Raw genomic sequence first — 22,420 nt, forward strand, 5'->3', positions numbered from 1 at the left:
ATAAATACACCCCTCACCACACCCACAATTCAGTTTAACGAATAGCCAAGAAGTGGGGTGATAAGAAAAAAGTGCGAAAGCATATAAAATAAGGAATTGGAATAATTGTGCTTTATACAAAAAATCAAAACCACCACAAAAAAGGGCGGGCCTCATGGACTCTTGCTAATATGAAAGAAATGAATTTATCAGGTAAGTTCTTACATAAATTATGTTTTCTTTCATGTAATTAGCAAGAGTCCATGAGCTAGTGACGTATGGGATAATGATTACCCAAGATGTGGATCTTTCCACGCAAGAGTCACTAGAGAGGGAGGGATAAAATAAAGACAGCCAATTCCTGCTGAAAATAATCCACACCCAGAATAAAATTTTAATGAAAAAACATAAGCAGAAGATTCAAACTGAAAACACTGCCTGAAGTACGTTTCTACCAAAAACTGCTTCAAAAGAAGAAAACACAACAAAATGGTAGAATTTAGTAAAATTATGCAAAGAGGACCAAGTTGCTGCTTTGCAAATCTGATCAACCGAAGCTTCATTCCTAAACGCCCAGGAAGTAGAAACTGACCTAGTAGAATGAGCTGTAATCCTTTGAGGCGGAGTGTTACCCGACTCAACATAGGCATGATGAAATAAAGATTTCAACCAAGATGCCAAAGAAATGGCAGAAGCTTTCTGGCCTTTTCTAGAACCGGAAAAGATGACAAATAGACTAGAAGTCTTTCGGAAAGACTTAGTAGCTTCAACATAATATTACAAAGCTCTAACAGCATCCAAAGAATGCAATGATTTCTCCTTAGAATTCATAGGATCAGGACATAATGAAGGAACCACAATTTCTCTACTAATGTTGTTAGAATTCACAACCTTAGGTAAAAAATTCAAAAGAAGTTCGCAGCACCGCCTTATCCTGATGCAAAATCAGAAAAGGAGACTCACAAGAAAGAGCAGATAATTCAGAGACTCTTCTGGCAGAAGAGATGGCCAAAAGAAACAAAACTTTCCAAGAAAGTAATATAATGACCAAAGAATGCATGGGTTCAAAAGGAAGAGCTTGAAGAGCCCCCAGAACCAAATTCAAACTCCAAGGAGGAGAAATTGACTTAATGACAGGTTTTATACGAACCAAAGGTTGTACAAAACAATAAATATCAGGAAGATTAGCAAACCTTCTGTGAAAAAGAACAGAAAGAGCAGAGATTTGTCTTTCAAGGAACTTGCGGACAAACCTTTATCTAAACCATCCTGAAGAAACTGTAAAATTCTCGGTATTCAAAAAGAATGCCAAGAAAAAAGATGAGAAAGACACTAAGAAATATGTCTTCCAGACTCTATAATATATCTCTCTAGATACAGATTACGAGCCTGTCACATAGTATCAATCACAGAGTCAGAGAAACCTCTTTGACCAAGAATCAAGCGTTCAAACTCCATACCTTAAAATTAAGGTTTTGAGACAGAAAGACTGGTCTTAACGGAAGAGTCCACGGTTGGCAAGAGGCAGAACAAACGAGCATTCCTTTAGAATATTGGAGAATACCCTTGGAAGAAGAACTAGAGGTGGAAAGATATAGGCAGGATGACACTTGTAAGGAAGAAATAATGCATCCACTGCCTCCGCCCGAGGATCCCGGGATCCGGACAGATACCAGGGAAGTTTCTTGTTTAGATGAGAAGCCATCAGATCTATTTCTGGGAGTTCCCACATTTGAACAATCTGAGGAAATACCTCTGGGTGAAGAGACCATTCGCCCAGGTGCAACGTTTGGCGACTGAGATAATCCGCTTTCCAATTGTCCATACCTGGGATATGAACCGCAGAGATTAGACAGGAGCTGGATTCCGCCCAAACCAAAATTCGAGATACTTCTTTCATAACCAGAGGACTGTGAGTCCCTCCTTGATGATTGATGTATGCCACAGTTGTGACATTGTCTATCTGAAAACAAATGAACAACTCTCTCTTCAGAAGAGGCCAAGACTGAAAAGCTCTGAAAATTGCACGGAGTTCCAAAATACTGATCAGGAATCTCACCTCCTGAGATTCCCAAACCCCTTGTGCCGTCAGATACCCCCACACAGCTCCCCAACCTGTAAGACTTGCATCTGTTGAGATTATAGTCCAGGTCGGAAGAACAAGAAGTCCCCTGAACTAAACGATGGTGATCTGTCCACCATGTCAGAGAGTGTCGTATAATCGGTTTAAAGATATTAATTGAGATATCTTTGAGTAATCCCTGCACCATTGGTTCAGCATACAGAGCTGAAGAGGTCGCATGTGAAAACGAGCAAAGGAGATCGCATCTGATGCGGCAGTCCTAAGACCTAAAATTTCCATGCATAAGGCTACCAAAGGGAATGATTGTGACTGAAGGTTTTGACAAGCTGATATCAATGTTAAACTTCTCTTGTCTGACAAGGACAGAGTCATAGACACTGAATCTATCTAGAAACCTAAAAAGGTTACCCTTGTCTGAGGAATCAATGAACTGATTAGTAAATTGAACCTCCAACCATGAACTTGAAGAAACAACACAAGTCGATACGTATGAGAGTCTTCGAAAATGAGAAGACTGAGCAAATACCAAGATATAGTCCAAATAAGGAAATTCCAAAACCCTGTTCTCTGATTACAGAAAGAAGGGCACCGAGAACCTTTGAAAAAAATTCTTGGAACTGAGGCTAGGCCAAACGGTAGAGCCAAAAAAACTGGTAATGCTTGTCTAAAAAGAGAATCTCAGACACTAAAAGTGATCTGGATGAATCGGAATATGCAGATACACATCCTGTAAATCTATTGTAGACATATAATGTAGACATATAATGCCCTTGCTAAACAAAAAACAGGATAGTCCTACAGTAACCATCTTGAATGTTGGTATCCTTACATAACGATTCAATATTGATAGATCCGGAACTGGTCTGAAGGAATTGACCTTCTTGGTACAATGAAGAGATAAAATAAAACCCCAGCCCCTGTTCCAGAACTGGAACTGGCATAATTACTCCAACCAACTCTAGATCTGAAACACATTTCAGAAATGCTGAGCCTTTGCTGTGTTAACTGGGACACGGGAAAGAAAAAAATCTCTTAGCAGGAGGCCTTAACCGAAGCCAATTCTGTACCTTTCTGAAACAATGTTCTGAAACCAGAGATTGAGAACGGAATTGATCCAAATTTCTTTGAAGAAAACGTAATCTGCCCCATACCAGCTGAGCTGGAATAAGGGCCGCACCTTCATGGGTACTTAGGAGCTGGCTATAGATTTCTATAAGGCTTGGATATATTCCAAACTGGAAATAGTTTCCAAACTGATACCGCTCCTGAGGATGAAGGATCAGGCTTTTGTTCCTTGTTGTGAGGAAAGGAACAAAAAAGATTATTAGACCTAAATTTACCTTAGATTTTTTATCCTTTGGTAAAAAAGTTCCCTTCCTTCCAGAAACAATTGAAATAATAATTTAATACCCTGGAAAGAAAGGGAAAGCAAAGTTGACTTAGAAGACATATCAGCATTCCAAGTTTAATCCATAAAGCTTTTCTAGCTAAAATAGCTAGAGACATATACCTGACATCAACTCTAATGATATCAAAAGATGGTATCACCAATAAAATTATTAGCATGTTATAGAATAATAATAATGCTATAAAATTATGATCTGTTACTTGTTGCGCTAAAGCTTCTAACCAAAAAGTTGAAGCTGCAGCAACATCCGCTAAAAATATAGCAGGTCTAAGAAGATTACCTGAACATAAGTAAGCTTTTCTTAGAAAGGATTCAATTTCCCTTAAATAAAGTACTATCTGCCGTAGGAATAGAAGTACATTTAGCAGGAGTAGAGACAGCCCCATAACCTTAGGGATTTTGTCCCAAAAAAACTCTAATCTGTCAGATGGCACAGGATATAATTGCTTAAACGTTTAGAAGGAGTAAAAGAATTACCCAAATTATTCCATTCCCTGGAAATTACTTCAGAAATAGCATCAGGGAGATTAAACACTTCTGGAATAACTACAGGAGATTTAAAAACCTTATTTAAACGTTTAGATTTAGTATCAAGAGGACCAGAATCCTCTATTTCTAATGCAATTAATACTTCTTTAAATAAAGAACGAATAAATTCCATCTTGAACAAATACAAAGATTTATCAGTATCAGAATGATGATGTTCATTTAAAAATTCATCTGAAAAAAGAGAAGTTTTAAAAGACTTTTATGTAAACTAGAAGGAGAAATAACAGACATAGCCTTCTTAATGGATTTAAAAAAATAAAATCTCTTATGTTTATCAGGAACACTCTGAAAATTAAATGTTGACGGAACAGCAACAGGTAATGTAACAGTACTAAAGGAAATTTTATCTGCATTAATAAGTTTGTCATGACATGCAATACAAACCACAGCTGGAGAAACAGATACCAAAAATTATAGCAGATACACTTAGCTTGGTAGCTCCAGCACTAGACAGCGATTTTCCTGTAGTATCTTCTGACTCAGATGCAACGTGAGACATCTTGCAATATGTAAGACAAAAAACAACAACATATAAAGCAAAATTGATCAAATTCCTTAAATGACAGTTTCAGGAATGGGAAAAAATGCCAAAGAACAAGCTTCTAGCAACCAGAAGCAATGAAAAAATGAGACTAAAATAATGTGGAGACAAAAGCGACGCCCATATTTTTTAGCGCCAAATCAGACGCCCACATTATTTGGCGCCTAAAATGCTTTTGGCGCCAAAAATGACGCCACATCCGGAACGCCGACATTTTTGGCGCAAAATAACGTCAAAAAATGACGCAACTTCCGGCGACACGTATGACGCCGGAAACGGAAAAGAATTTTTGCGCCAAAAAAGTCAGCGCCAAGAATGACGCAATAAAATGAAGCATTTTCAGCCCCCGCGAGCCTAACAGCCCACAGGGAAAAAAGAGTCAAATTTTTGAAGGTAAGAAAAAAATGATTAATTCAAATGCATTATCCCAAATATGAAACTGACTGTCTGAAAAATAAGGAAAGTTGAACATTCTGAGTCAAGGCAAATAAATGTTTGAATACATATATTTAGAACTTTATAAACAAAGTGCCCAACCATAGCTTAGAGTGTCACAGAAAATAAGATTTACTTACCCCAGGACACTCATCTACATGTTGTAGAAAGCCAAACCAGTACTGAAACGAGAATCAGCAGAGGTAATGGTATATATAAGAGTATATCGTCGATCTGAAAAGGGAGGTAAGAGATGAATCTCTACGACCGATAACAGAGAACCTATGAAATAGACCCCGTAGAAGGAGATCACCGCATTCAAATAGGCCATACTCTCCTCACATCCCTCTGACATTCACTGCACGCTGAGAGGAAAACCGGGCTCCAACTTGCTGCGGAGCGCATATCAACGTAGAATCTAGCACAAACTTACTTCACCACCTCCATCGGAGGCAAAGTTTGTAAAACTGAATTGTGGGTGTGGTGAGGGGTGTATTTATAGGCATTTTAAGGTTTGGGAAACTTTGCCCCTCCTGGTAGGAATGTATATCCCATACGTCACTAGCTCATGGACTCTTGCTAATTACATGAAAGAAATTTGGGTTTCAAGTCCCTTTAAACAATGAGGGACACTTTTGTTTTTGTGTTTGTATTGTACTTTATTGTTTTTAAGAAGTTTAATAAAGTTTCTAATTTTAAATATGGCTATGTAGTGTCCATAAATTCTTTACTTATTGGTGGCCATTTTAGGTGTGCGAGTAATGCATGTGAAAAAGCAGTAACCGTTTGCGCAAGCTTGTCTCGCTCATTTAATGAATAAGTGAAACACCCTTGTTCACCTTGTAATGCTGCCACAATTTTCCGGACCTTTGATCACAAGACATTTGTAGACAAAAAGTGAACTCTTTCACAGAACTACAACGATCATTTCTGTGTCTAAATTTTAGGCCTTTGGTTCTTATCTGCTGTCAAGTTGTTTCTATCTTTCCAAGAGGAAATGGCATTAAAGGGACAGTCAACACCAGAATTTTTCTTGTTTAAAAAGAAAGATAATCTCTTTATTACCCATTCCCCAGTTTTGCATAACCAACACAGTTATAATAATACACGTTTTACCTCTGTAATTACCTTGTATCTAAGCTTCTACTGACTGCCCCCTTATTTCAGTTATTTTGACAGACTTGCATTTTAGCCAATCACTCCTAGGTCCCTTCACATGCATGAGCTCAATGTTATCTATATGAAACATGTGATCTAATGCCCTCTAGTGGTCAAAATGCATTCAGATTAGAGGCAGTCTTCAAGATCTAAGAAATTGGCATATGAACCTCCTAGGTTTAGCTTTCAACTAAGAATACCAAGAGAACAAAGCACAATTGGTGATGAAAGTAAATTTGGAAGTTATTTAAAATTATATGCCCTATTTAAATCATGAAAGTTTTTTTTGGACTTGACTGTCCCTTTAACAGACACTGTGCTATTATAAAGGTTCATCCTATCTTTCCAGTTCACAAAAGCCCTTGTTTAGTAATTGTCATTTAACTGTCAGAACAAAATACTAAACAAAAGTCTGGCAAGTATTTAAATATTCCATAAACTATTTTTTTTTTTAAAACTGTTTATGTTCCCTAAACCGGATCCAAGAAATGTTAATGGAGATTTGTATAAATATGACAGTCTAATATTCATTGAGTTTAAATTAATACTAAATATATCAAAATTTCAAACTATGTGAATGAAAGGACATTCAAAATATCCTGTTGATTTCAAACACATGGTAACATTAAAGGAACATGAAATAATGAACATATCATTATGACTTTACTGTCCCTTTAACACTTTGCATCAATGAATATAATATGAACCATTAACTTGCTTAATAATGAACACATTTCTTATATTAATACAAATTAAAACTGTAAATTAAATCTAACTTGTGTTGTTACTTTCTTATTTCAGTTCTTTTGACAGACTTGCATTTTAGCCACTCAGTGCAGACGACTGCTAGGTAACTCCACTAGACTGAGCACAATATTATCTATATGACACACATGAACTAGCACTGTCTAGCTGTGGAAAACTGTCAAAATGCACTGAGATTAGAGACGGCCTTCAAGGCTTAGAAATTAGCATATAAACCTAAGTAGGTTTAGCTTTCAACAAAAAATACCAAAAGAACAAAGCAAATTTTATGATAAAAGTAAATTGGAAAATTGTTTAAAATTGCATGACTTATCTAAATCATGAAAGTTTTATTTTGACTAGACTGTCCCTTTAAGGTCTTATCGCTCACTGGCTAACAAGCAAACCTCTATTGCGTTATTATATATATGTATATGCTTTACAAGCATAAAACCAAAAACAATCATTTTCTCAGTAAAATAACATTTGTTTTACAAAAAATAAAAACCTGGGGGTCGATCCGATAAAAATCGTCGCCCGCAAAAGCCGGCGACGCCAATAATTGCGCGGATTTGGTATCCTATTACGGCGTAAGCTAGAAGTTACGCGCGTATATTTCTGCCGTCGCCCGCAGTTTTTTGGGCCATAGGCAGGTATACCAAACCCGCGCAGTTTGGTATCCAATATGCAGCGTAAGGACTTACGTGGCGAAAATGGAGAAAACTTACTCCATTTTCACCTCGCCACAAAAAGCAGCCGTAAGAAGCCTTACGCTGACTATTGGAGCCCCGTAACTTCCTAAACTGGCTGCTAAAATAAACCTAACACCTAACGATGCGCAATGTCTATCTCCCTGTCAACCGCGATCTGCTAAAATAAACCTAACACCTAACGCATGCGCAATTGTCTATCTCCCTGTCAACCGCGATCCCCCCCCCCCCCGAAATCCCTAATAAAGTTATTACCCCTAAAACGCCGCTCCCGGACCCCGCCGCCATCTAAATAAACTAACCCCTACTGTGAGCCTCTAAAACGCCGCCATCTACCTTATCTATCCCCTAATCTGACCCCTTACACCGCCGCCACCTATATAAAAATTATTAACCCCTAATGTAAGCCCTTACACCGCCGCCATCTCTATTAAATGATTAACCCCTAATTTAATCTACCTACCCCGCGCCAGTATATTATCTATATTAACCCTAAGTATATTATAGTTAATATAGGTATTACATTATATATATTAACTATATTAACCCTAATTATATAGGGTTAATATAGTTAATATAGTTACTATAGTATTTTATTAACTATATTAACTCTATCTAACCCTAACTAAATTTATATTAAATTAATCTAATTCCTTTATAAACTAAAATATTCCTATTTAAATCTAAATACTTACCTATAAAATAAACCCTAGTAGCTACAATATAATTAATAATTACATTGTAGTTATGTTAGGGTTAATATTTATTTACAGGTAAATTGTTAATTATTTTAACTAGGTATAATAGATTATAAAATAGTTATTAACTATTTAATATCTACCTAGTTAAAATAATTACCCAATTACCTGTAAAATAAATCCTAACCTAAGTTACAAATACACCTATACTATCAATAAATTTAATAAACTACTAACATCTATCTAAAAATACAATTAAATTAACTAAACTAATATAACAAAAATAAAAAAAAGATTACAAGATATTTAAGCTAATTACACCTATTCTAAGCCCCCTAATAAAATAAACCCCCAAAATAAAAAAAATTCCCTGCCTATTCTAAATTCAACAAATTTCAAAGCTCTTATTACCAGCTTAAAAGGGCCTTTTGTGGGGCATGCCCAAAGAATTCAGCTCTTTTGCATACAACAAATACAATACCCCCCCCCCATTACAACCCACCACCCACATACCCCTATTCTAAACCCACCCAAACCCCTTAAAAAAGCCTAACACTCCCCTGAAGATCTCCCTACCTTGTCTTCACCACACCGGGCCGAACCTGATCGATCCGGGCGATGTCTTCCTCCAAGCGGCAAAGAAGAATTCTTCCTCCGGCGATGTCTTCCTCCAAGCGGCAAAGAAGAATTCTTCCTCCGGCGATGTCTTCCTCCAAGCGGCAAAGAAGAATTCTTCTCCGGCGAGTCTTCCTCCAAGCGGCAGCAAAGTCTTCATTCTTCCGGCGCATCTTCAATCTTCTTTCTTCGCTCCGCCGCCGCGGAGCATCCATCCCGGCGACTGTGAATTGGAATGATGTACCTTTAAATGACGTCATCCAAGATGGCGTCCGCCGAATTCCGATGGCTGATAGGGATTCTATCAGCAATCGGAATTAAGTTAAAAAAATCTGATTGGCTGATTGAATCAGCCAATCAGATTCAAGTTCAATCCGATTGGCTGATCCAATCAGCCAATCAGATTGAGCTCGCATTCAATTGGCTGATCGGAACAGCCAATAGAATGCGAGCTCAATCTGATTGGCTGATTGGATCAGCCAATCGGATTGAACTTGATCTGATTGGCTGATTCAATCAGCCAATCAGATTTTTTAATTTAATTCCGATTGGCTGATAGAATCCTATCAGCCAATCGGAATTCGGCGGACGCCATCTTGGATGACGTCATTTAAAGGTACCTCATTCCAAGTTTAGCAGTCGGCCGGGATGGATGCTCCGCGGCGGCGGAGCGAAGAAGAAGATTGAAGATGCCGCGGAAGAATGAAGACTTTGCTGCCGCTTGGAGGAAGACGTCGCGGAGGAAGAATTCTTTTTGCCGCTTGGAGGATGAATCGCGGAGGAAGAATTCTTCTTTGCCGCTTGGAGGACGACATCGCCCGGATCGGATCAGGAGTTCGGCCCGGTGTGGTGAAGAAGAAGGTAGGGAGATCTTCAGGGGGGTAGTGTTAGGCTTTTTTAAGGGGGGTTTGGGTGGGTTTAGAATAGGGGTATGTGGGTGGTGGGTTGTAATGGGGGGGGGGGTATTGTATTTGTTGTATGCAAAAGAGCTGAATTCTTTGGGGCATGCCCACAAAAGGCCTTTTAAGGGCTGGTAAGGTAAAGAGCTTTGAAATTTGTTGAATTTAGAATAGGGCAGGGAATTTTTTTATTTTGGGGGTTTATTATTTTATTAGGGGGCTTAGAATAGGTGTAATTAGCTTATATATCGTGATTCTTTTTTTATTTTTTGTTAATTTAGTGTTTGGTTTTTTTGTAATTTAGTTTAGTTAATTTAATTGTATTTTTAGATAGATGTTAGTAGTTTATTAAATTTATTGATAGTGTAGGTGTATTTGTAACTTAGGTTAGGATTTATTTTACAGGTAATTGGGTAATTATTTTAACTAGGTAGATATTAAATAGTTAATAACTATTTTATATCTATTATACCTAGTTAAAATAATAACAATTTACCTGTAAAATAAATATTAACCCTAACATAGCTACAATGTAATTATTAATTATATTGTAGCTATCTTAGGGTTTATTTTATAGGTAAGTATTTAGATTTAAATAGGAATATTTTAGTTTATAAAGGAATTAGATTAATTTAATATAAATTTAGTTAGGGTTAGATAGGTTAATATAGTTAATATAAATACTATAGTAAACTATATTAACTATATTACCCTAAATATTAGGGTTAATATAGTTAAATATATAATGTAATACCTATATTAACTATAATATACTTAGGGTTAATATAGATAATATAGCTGGCGGCAGGGTAGGTAGATTAAATTAGGGGTTAATCATTTTAATAGAGATGGCGGCGGTGTAAGGGGCTTACATTAGGGGTTAATCATTTTAATAGAGATGGCGGCGGTGTTAAGGGCTCACTTTAGGGGGTTATAGATATAATTATAGCGGGGGGGGTACGGGAGCGGCGGTTTAGGGGTTAATAAATTTATTAGGTTGCGGCGGGGTAAAGGAGCGGCGGTTTAGGGTTAATAGCTTTTTTATTGTTAGGCTAGTGAGGGGGGATAGCGGATAGAGGGTTAGACAGTGCGGGCTATGTTAGGGAGGCGTGTTAGACAGTGCGGGCTATGTTAGGGAGGCGTGTTAGACAGTGCGGGTGTTTTAGACTTTAGTCAGGTTTTATAGGCGCCGGCAGATTCTAACGTGGCGCAAGTCACTGGCGACGCCAGAAATTTGTACTTACGCAGATTTCTGGACATCGCTGGTTTGTGAGACTTACGGCCGTTAGCATCTGACGGCGACATATATGGGATGGCTCGAGTTGGAGCTGAAACTGCGGGCGACGCCGGTTCCTCGCTTGCGCCGCAAACTGCGATCGATATCGGATCGCGCCTGCAATACATTTTAAAATGCTTTTGCAGATGCAGCAAAGGAAAAAAAAGCAAACTTCATTTTAATGGAATAAATAACAATCCGGGTTGTGATATAAATGGTTTAAAGGGACAGTATACACCAATTTTCATTTAACTGCATGTAATAAAACACTATATACAGAATAAGATACACAGATACTGATATAAAAATCCAGTATAAAAACGTTTAAAAACTTACTTAGAAGCTTCCAGTTTAGCTCTGTTTAAACGGTTACTGGAACACCCACTGCAAGTGGGGAAAAAGCAGACACCCCCCTCCCCTTCCTTTGCATGAAAAGACTCTTTACACAAACAGGAGCAAGTTGGAGTAGGTATACGTCAGTATTCTCCAAAACTTTGGGCTTGGTTAGGAGTCTGAAAATCAGAGCAATAAGCAAAAATCCATTTTTTAAAACAAAACAAATTGCACAGGCTATATAAATGGATCATCTACAAACATTTATTAAAAAAAAAAATCTAGTGTATAATGTCCTTTAACTATGAGTAGAAAAAAATCTTTGCAACATAGTTTCAGCATTTATTTTGCCCTTTTCCCAGGAATTTAATTTTGAAAATCATTGGATTTACTAGTTCCTGTGAGAATCGTTATCTATACTGCAGCATTTACAAGCCTGTCATTGTTTAGTCCTGTGTAAGACCATTATATGATTCATATTGGTTTGTTAACTATCAGCCAAGGAGATAAGGGAGATTTAAATGGGTACTAAAAAACAATCTACTATAACACACAAACCTGAGGAACAGTTTTTTTTCCCCTCTTCTTTACAACTGGATTATATTAGTCCAGGACTAATTAGCAATAGGCTTTTCCCTATATTTTATATAAATAAATAGATTAGTAACCATGGATTATATTTGGATCTGTGCATAGTAGGTTTTATTGTACAAATAAGGCACCACTTATATCTTGCTAAAACTATTGCACTTTTTATATTTACTAAACATGTATTAAAAGGGACAGTCTAGTCCAAAACTTTCATGATTCAGTTAGGGCATGTCATTTTAAACCAGTTCCAGTTTGCATTTATCACAATTTTGCTTTGTTTCTTGGTAGCCTTAGTTGAAAGAAACTAAACTTAGGTAGGTTCATATGCTAATTTCTTAGACCTTGAAGGCCACCTCATATCTGAATGCATTTTGACAGTTTTTCAAAGCTAGAGGGCGTTGGAGTTTCATGTGTGTCATATAGATAACTGTGATTACACACGTGAAGTTACCTAGGAGTCAGCACTGAATGGCTAAAATGCAAGTCTGTCAAAAGAACTAAAATAAGGGGGCAGTCTGTAGAGGCTTAAATAAAAGGTAACACAGAGTTAAAAGTGTATTAATAAAACTGTGTTGGTTATGCAAAACTAGGGAATGGTATATAGGGATTATCTATCTTTTTAAACAATAAACATTCTGGTGTAGACTGTCCCTTTAATATTTATTTTTAGTTTGACTCATAACATTTCTAAAGCAAGTGCACTGCCCAGTAAATAATGCCCATTGCTCTTTAAGGTAGCTGTATTTTTGTTTATCTGACTAGAGAGATGACTATTTAATTCAGGATATATTTAATTAGATATAAAGTTCCCTTTAATACTGAAGAGAATTAAATTATTTTGAGCAAACTTTAGAAAACTATATTGAAGCCTCTCTCATACAGCTATCAGCAATCACACAAAGAATAAAAGGACACCATAATTAGGTGGACCTGCCCTACCTTTGTGGTTGAATATTCCTTCCATCTCCATGCTACTTCTTGAGTGAGCAATACACAGTGCGTTACAAGGAACCAAGCCTTCTGCTGCGGGTGACCGTTCAGTGGTACGGACTAAACACCAGTCAGGTCGGTCATGCTGACGCTCCAGAACTTCCACTGTCTGTCCTCGACGGATGGTCAGTTCATTGCTGTTACATGCCGTAAAATCATGGATGACTACAGTCAGTTCACATCCACCAGAGAGCTGGAAACAAATTAAATACATTCACATCTTTGTTTTAGAATATAAAATGCATGAGACATATATAAGCACAATGACTTTATATTACAACAGATTTTCAAATAAGTTTCTACATTGCAACATAGTAACACTAACTGTTCCAAACTTAAAAGGATAAGAAACCCACATATTTTTCTTTCATGATTCGGATAGAGCATGCAATTTTAAGCAACTTTCTATTTTACTCCTATTATCAATTTTTGTTCATTCTTTTGGTATCTTTATTTGAAAAAGCTTAGAAGCTGGCCCATTTTTGGTTCAGCACCTGAGTAGCGCTTACTGATTGGTGGCTGAATGCAAAAATGTTGGTTTCATGTCCTTTTAAGGTGAAGGTAAAGTTTTGGCATTCATAATTCTGATTTACAATCCTCTAAACCATGTAAAATCCAGTCGCTAGGGTTTTATTTTTTTTAAAACATTATTTATTTATATACTTTTCAACCTAAATTTTTAGTATCTTTGCCTTCCGATTCTCCTCCCATTCAACATTTCCGGCTTTCTAATATAGTGACATATAGAGCGGTGCCACCCGCTCTATACGTGTCTACAAAGCTCGAGCATCTAGTAACCGCGCATGCGTCTCCTTACTTCACCATCACCTTTGCGCATGCGTTAAGTAAAAGGAGCGATACAAATGTTTCCCCTTAGTTGCCGCTTGAGATGCGATGCGGTTTCAACTATGCCTGACAAATTAAATTGTGCATGCGCGAAAACAGAATTTATGCTTACCTGATAAATTACTTTCTCCAACGGTGTGTCCGGTCCACGGCGTCATCCTTACTTGTGGGATATTCTCTTCCCCAACAGGAAATGGCAAAGAGTCCCAGCAAAGCTGGTCACATGATCCCTCCTAGGCTCCGCCCACCCCAGTCATTCGACCGACGGACAGGAGGAAATATATATAGGAGAAACCATATGATACCGTGGTGACTGTAGTTAGAGAAAATAATTCATCAGACCTGATTAAAAAACCAGGGCGGGCCGTGGACCGGACACACCGTTGGAGAAAGTAATTTATCAGGTAAGCATAAATTCTGTTTTCTCCAACATTGGTGTGTCCGGTCCACGGCGTCATCCTTACTTGTGGGAACCAATACCAAAGCTTTAGGACACGGATGAAGGGAGGGAGCAAATCAGGTCACCTAAATGGAAGGCACCACGGCTTGCAAAAAGTTTCTCCCAAAAATAGCCTCCGAAGAAGCAAAAGTATCAAATTTGTAAAATTTGGCAAAAGTGTGCAGTGAAGACCAAGTCGCTGCCTTACATATCTGGTCAACAGAAGCCTCGTTCTTGAAGGCCCATGTGGAAGCCACAGCCCTAGTGGAGTGAGCTGTGATTCTTTCAGGAGGCTGCCGTCCGGCAGTCTCATAAGCCAATCGGATAATGCTTTTAAGCCAAAAGGAAAGAGAGGTAGAAGTCGCTTTTTGACCTCTCCTTTTACCAGAATAAACAACAAACAAGGAAGATGTTTGTCTGAAATCTTTAGTAGCCTCTAAATAGAATTTTAGAGCACGGACTACGTCCAAATTGTGTAACAAACGTTCCTTCTTTGAAACTGGATTCGGACACAAAGAAGGTACAACTATCTCCTGGTTAATATTTTTGTTGGAAACAACTTTCGGAAGAAAACCAGGCTTAGTACGCAAAACCACCTTATCTGCATGGAACACCAGATAGGGCGGAGAACACTGCAGAGCAGATAACTCTGAAACTCTTCTAGCAGAAGAAATTGCAACCAAAAACAAAACTTTCCAAGATAATAACTTAATATCTACGGAATGTAAGGGTTCAAACGGAACCCATTGAAGAACTGAAAGAACTAGATTTAGACTCCAGGGAGGAGTCAAAGGTCTGTAAACAGGCTTGATCCTAACCAGAGCCTGAACAAATGCTTGAACATCTGGCACAGCTGCCAGTCTTTTGTGAAGTAAAACAGATAAAGCAGAGATCTGTCCCTTCAGAGAACTTGCAGATAATCCTTTCTCCAAACCTTCTTGTAGAAAGGATAGAATCTTAGGAATTTTTATCTTGTTCCATGGGAATCCTTTAGATTCACACCAACAGATATATTTTTTCCATATTTTATGGTAAATTTTTCTAGTTACAGGCTTTCTAGCCTGAATCAGAGTATCTATTACAGAATCTGAAAACCCACGCTTTGATAAAATCAAGCGTTCAATCTCCAAGCCGTCAGTTGGAGGGAAACCAGATTCGGATGTTCGAATGGACCCTGAACAAGAAGGTCCTGTCTCAAAGGTAGCTTCCATGGTGGAGCCGATGACATATTCACCAGGTCTGCATACCAAGTCCTGCGTGGCCATGCAGGAGCTATCAAGATCACCGAGGCCCTCTCTTGATTGATCCTGGCTACCAGCCTGGGGATGAGAGGAAACGGTGGGAATACATAAGCTAGGTTGAAGGTCCAAGGTGCTACTAGTGCATCTACTAGGGTCGCCTTGGGATCCCTGGATCTGGACCCGTAGCAAGGAACCTTGAAGTTCTGACGAGACACCATCAGATCCATGTCTGGAATGCCCCATAATTGAGTTATTTGGGCAAAGATTTCCGGATGGAGTTCCCACTCCCCCGGATGGAATGTCTGACGACTCAGAAAATCCGCTTCCCAATTTTCCACTCCTGGGATGTGGATCGCAGACAAGTGGCAGGAGTGATCCTCCGCCCATTGAATTATCTTGGTCACTTCTTTCATCGCCAGGGAAGTCCTTGTTCCCCCCTGATGATTGATATATGCAACGGTCGTCATGCTGTCTGACTGAAACCTTATGAATTTGGCCTTTGCTAGTTGAGGCCAAGCTCTGAGAGCATTGAATATCGCTCTCAGTTCCAGAATGTTTATCGGGAGAAGAGACTCTTCCCGAGACCATAGACCCTGAGCTTTCAGGGATTCCCAGACCGCGCCCCAGCCCACTAGGCTGGCGTCGGTCGTGACAATGACCCACTCTGGTCTGCGGAAGCTCATTCCCTGTGACAGATTGTCCAGGGTCAGCCACCAACGGAGTGAATCTCTGGTCTTTTGATTTACTTGAATTGTCGGAGACAAGTCTGTATAATCCCCATTCCACTGTCTGAGCATGCACAGTTGTAATGGTCTTAGATGAATTTGTGCAAAAGGAACTATGTCCATTGTTGCAACCATCAATCCTATTACTTCCATGCACTGCGCTATGGAAGGACGAGGAACAGAATGAAGTACTTGACAAGAGCTTAGAAGTTTTGATTTTCTGACCTCTGTCAGAAAAATCCTCATTTCTAAGGAATCTATTATTGTTCCCAAGAAGGGAACTCTTGTTGACGGGGACAGAGAACTTTTTTCTTTGTTCACCTTCCATCCGTGAGATCTGAGAAAGGCTAGGACGATGTCCGTATGAGCCTTTGCTTTTGACAGGGACGACGCTTGAATCAGGATGTCGTCCAAGTAAGGTACTACTGCAATGCCCCTTGGTCTTAGAACCGCTAGAAGGGACCCTAGTACCTTTGTGAAAATCCTTGGAGCAGTGGCTAATCCGAATGGAAGTGCCATAAACTGGTAATGCTTGTCCAGAAAAGCGAACCTTAGGAACTGATGATGTTCCTTGTGGATAGGAATATGTAGGTACGCATCCTTTAAATCCACGGTAGTCATAAATTGATTTTCCTGGATAGTAGGTAGGATCGTTCGAATAGTTTCCATTTTGAACCATGGTACCCTGAGAAATTTGTTTAGGATCTTTAGATCCAAAATTGGTCTGAATGTTCCCTCTTTTTTGGGAACTATGAACAGATTGGAATAAAATCCCATTCCTTGTTCTCTTATTGGAACTGGATGTATCACTCCCATCTTTAACAGGTCTTCTACACAATGTAAGAATGCCTGTCTCTTTATTTGGTTTGAAGATAATTGAGACCTGTGGAACCTTCCCCTTGGGGGTAGTTCCTTGAATTCCAGGAGATAACCTTGAGAAACTATTTCTAGCGCCCAAGGATCCTGAACATCTCTTGCCCAAGCCTGAGCAAAGAGAGAAAGTCTGCCCCCCACTAGATCCGGTCCCGGATCGGGGGCTATCCCTTCATGCTGTTTTGGTAGCAGTGGTAGGCTTCTTGGCCTGCTTACCCTTGTTCCAGCCTTGCATTGGTTTCCAGGCTGGTTTGGTTTGTGAAGTATTACCCTCTTGCTTAGAGGATACAGAATTAGAGACTGGTCCGTTTCTGCGAAAGGGACGAAAATTAGGCTTATTATTAGCCTTAAAAGACCTATCCTGTGGGAGGGCGTGGCCCTTTCCCCCAGTGATGTCTGAAATAATCTCTTTCAAATCAGGTCCAAATAATGTTTTACCTTTGAAAGGAATGTTAAGCAATTTTGTCTTGGAAGACACATCCGCTGACCAAGACTTTAGCCAAAGCACTCTGCGCGCCACGACAGCAAACCCTGAATTTTTCGCCGCTAATCTAGCTAATTGCAAAGCGGCATCTAAAACAAAAGAGTTAGCCAATTTAAGTGCTTGAACTCTGTCCATAACCTCCTCATACGAAGATTCTTTACTGAGCGATTTTTCTAGTTCCTCGAACCAGAAACACGCTGCCGTAGTGACAGGAACAATGCATGAAATTGGTTGTAGAAGGTAACCTTGCTGTACAAAAATCTTTTTAAGCAAACCCTCTAATTTCTTATCCATAGGATCTTAGAAAGCACAACTATCTTCGATAGGGATAGTAGTGCGTTTGTTTAGAGTAGAAACCGCCCCCTCGACCTTGGGGACTGTCTGCCATAAGTCCTTTCTGGGGTCGACTATAGGAAATAATTTCTTAAATATAGGGGGGGGAACAAAAGGTATGCCGGGCCTTTCCCACTCTTTATTTACTATGTCCGCCACCCGCTTGGGTATAGGAAAAGCGTCGGGGGGCACCGGAACCTCTAGGAACTTGTCCATCTTACATAATTTCTCTGGAATGACCAAATTGTCACAATCATCCAGAGTAGATAACACCACCTTAAGCAGTGCGCGGAGATGTTCTAATTTAAATTTAAATGTCACAACATCAGGTTCAGCTTGATGAGAAATTTTTCCTGAATCTGAAATTTCTCCATCAGACAAAACCTCCCTCATGGCCCCTTGAGATTGGTGTGAGGGTATGTCAGAACAGTTATCATCAGCGTCCTCTTGCTCTTCAGTGTTTAAAACAGAGCAATCGCGCTTTCTCTGATAAGTAGGCATTTTGGATAAAAGATTTGCTATGGAGTTATCCATTACAGCCGTTAATTGTTGCATGGTAATAAGTATTGGCGCACTAGATGTACTAGGGGCCTCCTGTGTGGGCATAACTGGTGTAGACACAGTAGGGGATGATGTAGTATCATGTTTACTCCCCTCATTTGAGGAATCATCTTGGGCAATATCATTATCTGTTGCAGTACTGTCCTTACTTTGTTTGGACACTATGGCACAATTATCACATAAATTTAAATGGGGAGACACATTGGCTTTCATACATATAGAACATAGCTTATCTGATGGTACAGACATGTTAAACAGGCTTAAACTTGTCAACAAAGCACAAAAAACGTTTTAAAATAAAACCGTTACTGTCACTTTAAATTTCAAACTGAAAACACTTTATTACTGAATATGTGAAAAAGTATGAAGGAATTGTTCAAAATTCACCAAAATTAAACCATTAAAAGTATTGCACACCAAATTTCAGAGCTTTAACCCTTAAATTAACGGAACCTGAGCCGTTTTTACATTTAACCCCTATACAGTCCTAGAATAAGGCTCTGTCTATAACTAGAAAGGCCCCCATCTGAAAAAGGTGTCCAACACAGTGCCTGCCGTTTTTCTAAACGTTCCCCAAGATTATAATACCAATAATTAGTTAGAATCTGCATAATATGCCTAGTAAAGCAATTGTTTTAGCCCAGAAAAATGTCTACCAGTTTTGAAGCCCTTTTTGAAGCCCTTTATTCTTTTATGTTTAACTAAGAAAATGGCTTACCGGTCCCCATGAGGGAAATGACAGCCTTCCAGCATTACATGGTCTTGTTAGAAATATGGCTAGTCATACCTTAAGCAGAAAAGACTGCTGTTTCCCCCAACTGAAGTTACTTCATCTCAACAGTCCTGTGTGGAAACAGCAATCGATTTTAGTTACTGTCTGCTAAAAATCATCTTCCTCTTACAAACAGAAATCTTCATCCTTTTCTGTTTCAGAGTAAATAGTACATACCAGCACTATTTTAAAATAACAAACACTTGATAGAAGAATAAAACTACAAAAAACTCTTAACCATCTCCGTGGAGATGTTGCCTGTGCAACGGCAAAGAGAATGACTGGAGTGGGCGGAGCCTAGGAGGGATCATGTGACCAGCTTTGCTGGGACTCTTTGCCATTTCCTGTTGGGGAAGAGAATATCCCACAAGTAAGGATGACGCCGTGGACCGGACACACCAATGTTGGAGAAACGTGGACGTGCTCGCTTGGCCACTAACAACTACAAGAAGTTACGCATGCGCATATTGAACAACCCCATGATTACGTCAATTGACGGCCGCCCAACGGCCAAAGAATCAATTGGCTGTCTAAACAACGTGATCATTGTTTAGAAAAAAATAAAATTTGACGGGTTGATTTTCGGATAGCCGAATCGATGCTATAAAAATAAAATATCTAAGGTAAAATTGAAAAATATAAATATTGATGAATGAAACTACTATTAATTTTGCTTGATATATTAAATTATTTATTACAGACCGTTTTAGTTTACCTTCACTTTAACCACATACAAAGTCCCTTTCTCAGGATGCAACATTGCAGAGGTTACATCATAAAAATACAAAATACTTTGATTACATATTTTACATAAAGGAATCTTTCAGTGCGTTTTCATATTTTGTTTTACACGTTTATGTTTTCAGATTGTGTTTAGAAAGAAGGATGCATTTTCATTTGTTTAAATAAAACTCAATTCTGGTTCTCATTAGCCTCAAACACAGGTTAGGATTAATGTGAATGGGGCTAATAGTCTAAATAAGATGGTGATTGTGTTCTACGCAGATATGAAATCTATAAGATATACTACAGCAAACAAAAGCATATTGATCCAGAGGACAAACAGATCATGATGTAAAGTATTATTACTTGAGCACAAATGTGTGTCTCTTGTCCAGTGAATACTAAACATATAACATGGTTTGCAGCCATATAGGACTCAAGATACGTGCACACTCCTAAGTCTACCTCAATATGCTTTCATGGAATCTAGATAAGTTAAAAAAAAAAAAAGGTTCCCAGAGAAGGAAAGGTAAATTTCTGTCTAAATCATGTAAGTATAATTTTAACTTGAGTAACCCTTTAATGCAGTGTTTCCCAAACCCAGTCCTCAGAGCCCTTTACATGCAAGATATTCATTATATGTTAAAAGGGACCCCAAAATTGTTATTGTTTAAAAAGATAGACAACGCCTTTACTGTACATTTCCCATCTTTGCACAACCAACAAAGTTATATTAATATACTTTATAACATTTAAACCTCTAAATTTCTGCTTGTTTCTAAGCCACTACAGACAGCCTCTTATCACATGCTTTTTATTATTAGCTTTTCACAACAAGAGACTGCTAGTTCATATGGGCCATATAGATGACATTGTGCTCTCTACCGTGGAGTTGTGCATGAACCAGCACTAATTGACTAAAATGCAAGACAATAGATAATAATTAGCCATGTGATCAGGGGGCTGTCAAGAGGCTTAGATACAAGGTTATCACAGAGGTAAAAAGTATATTAATATAACCATGTTGGCTGTGCAAAACTGTGGAATAATATTTTTAAACAAAAATGTTGGAGTAGACTGTCCTTTTAACTAGAGCACAGGTGAAATAATCATCTTATGGGTGTACTGATTATTTCACCTGTATTTTAGTTGATATAATGAGTATCTGGCCTGTTAACCCCTTAGTGACCAGACAATTTTTCAATTTTCTTACCGTTAGGGACCAGGGCTATTTTTACATTTCTGCGATGTTTGTGTTTAGCTGTAATTTTCCTCTTACTCATTTACTGTACCCACACATATTATATACCGTTTTTCTGGCCATTAAATGGACTTTCTAAAGATACCATTATTTTCATCATATCTTATAATTTACTATAAGAAAATTATAAAATATGATGAAAAAAATTGGAAAACACACACACTTTTTCTAACTTTGACCCCCAGAATCTGTTACACATCTACAAACACCAAAAAACACCCATGCTAAATAGTTTCTAAATTTTGTCCTGAGTTTAGAAATACCCAATGTTTACATGTTATAGGGCAATAAGTACAAGTAGCACTTCCCTAAATAACGCGTCACATGTATATATATTTTTTTTAGTAGACAACCCAAAGTATTGATCTAGGCCAATTTTGGTATATTTGATGCCACCATTTCCCCTCCAAATGCGATCAAATAAAAAAAAATCGTTAACTTTTTCACAAACCTTAGGTTTCTCACTGAAATTATTTACAAACAGCTTGTGCAATTATGGCATAAATGGTTGTAAATGCTTCTCTGTGATCCCCTTTGTTCAGAAATGGCTTTGGCATTGCTTTTTGGTAATTAGAAGGCTGCTAAAAGTCGCTGCGCACCTCACTTGTATTATGCCCAGCAGTAAAGGAGTTAATTAGGTAGCTTGTAGGGTTAATTTTAGCTTTAGTGTAGAAATTAGCCTCCCACCTGACAACATCCCACCCCCTGATCCCTCTCTAATTCCTTTCAGACAGCTCCCTCCCCCTCCCCAAATGGTCACCCCTATCTTAAGTACTGGCAGAAAGTCTGCCAGTACTAAAATTAGACTTTTTTTATTTATCATTATATATATATATATATATATATATATATATATATATATATATATATATATATAGTTTCTGCAGTGTAGGTTCCCCCCTAACCCCCCCAAACTCCATGATCCCACAGCTTTCTTAACCTCCCCCCTCATCCTATTTGCGGCCATATTAGTTACTGGCAGCTGTTTGCCAGTACCCAGTTTGTAATAAAATTGGGGTAAATTTTTTTTTTTAAATCAACCCATTTTTTTGTAGTGTAGCTGCCCCCCCTCAATTCCCTACCACCTCCCAGATCATTTTCCCAACACTTATCCCCCCTCTCCATTGTTGCTACTCACAAATTGTTTGCCGTA

General features: G+C 38.5%; 1 protein-coding gene across 6 annotated transcripts in view; it reads right to left on the reverse strand.

Moving 5' to 3' along the window:
• The window catches only part of LOC128660571 (triple functional domain protein), a 763,036-nt gene that overhangs the window by 162,176 nt on the left and 578,440 nt on the right, over positions 1–22,420 (reverse strand). For all 6 annotated transcript variants that reach the window (XM_053714497.1, XM_053714496.1, XM_053714493.1 and 3 more), the window contains exon 34: positions 12,959–13,202. In XM_053714497.1, the coding sequence (XP_053570472.1) occupies positions 12,959–13,202 (244 nt within the window). The remainder of the gene's footprint in view (positions 1–12,958; positions 13,203–22,420) is intronic.

The sequence above is a fragment of the Bombina bombina genome, chromosome 5 (assembly GCF_027579735.1).
Source record: "Bombina bombina isolate aBomBom1 chromosome 5, aBomBom1.pri, whole genome shotgun sequence".
NCBI lineage: Eukaryota > Metazoa > Chordata > Amphibia > Anura > Bombinatoridae > Bombina > Bombina bombina.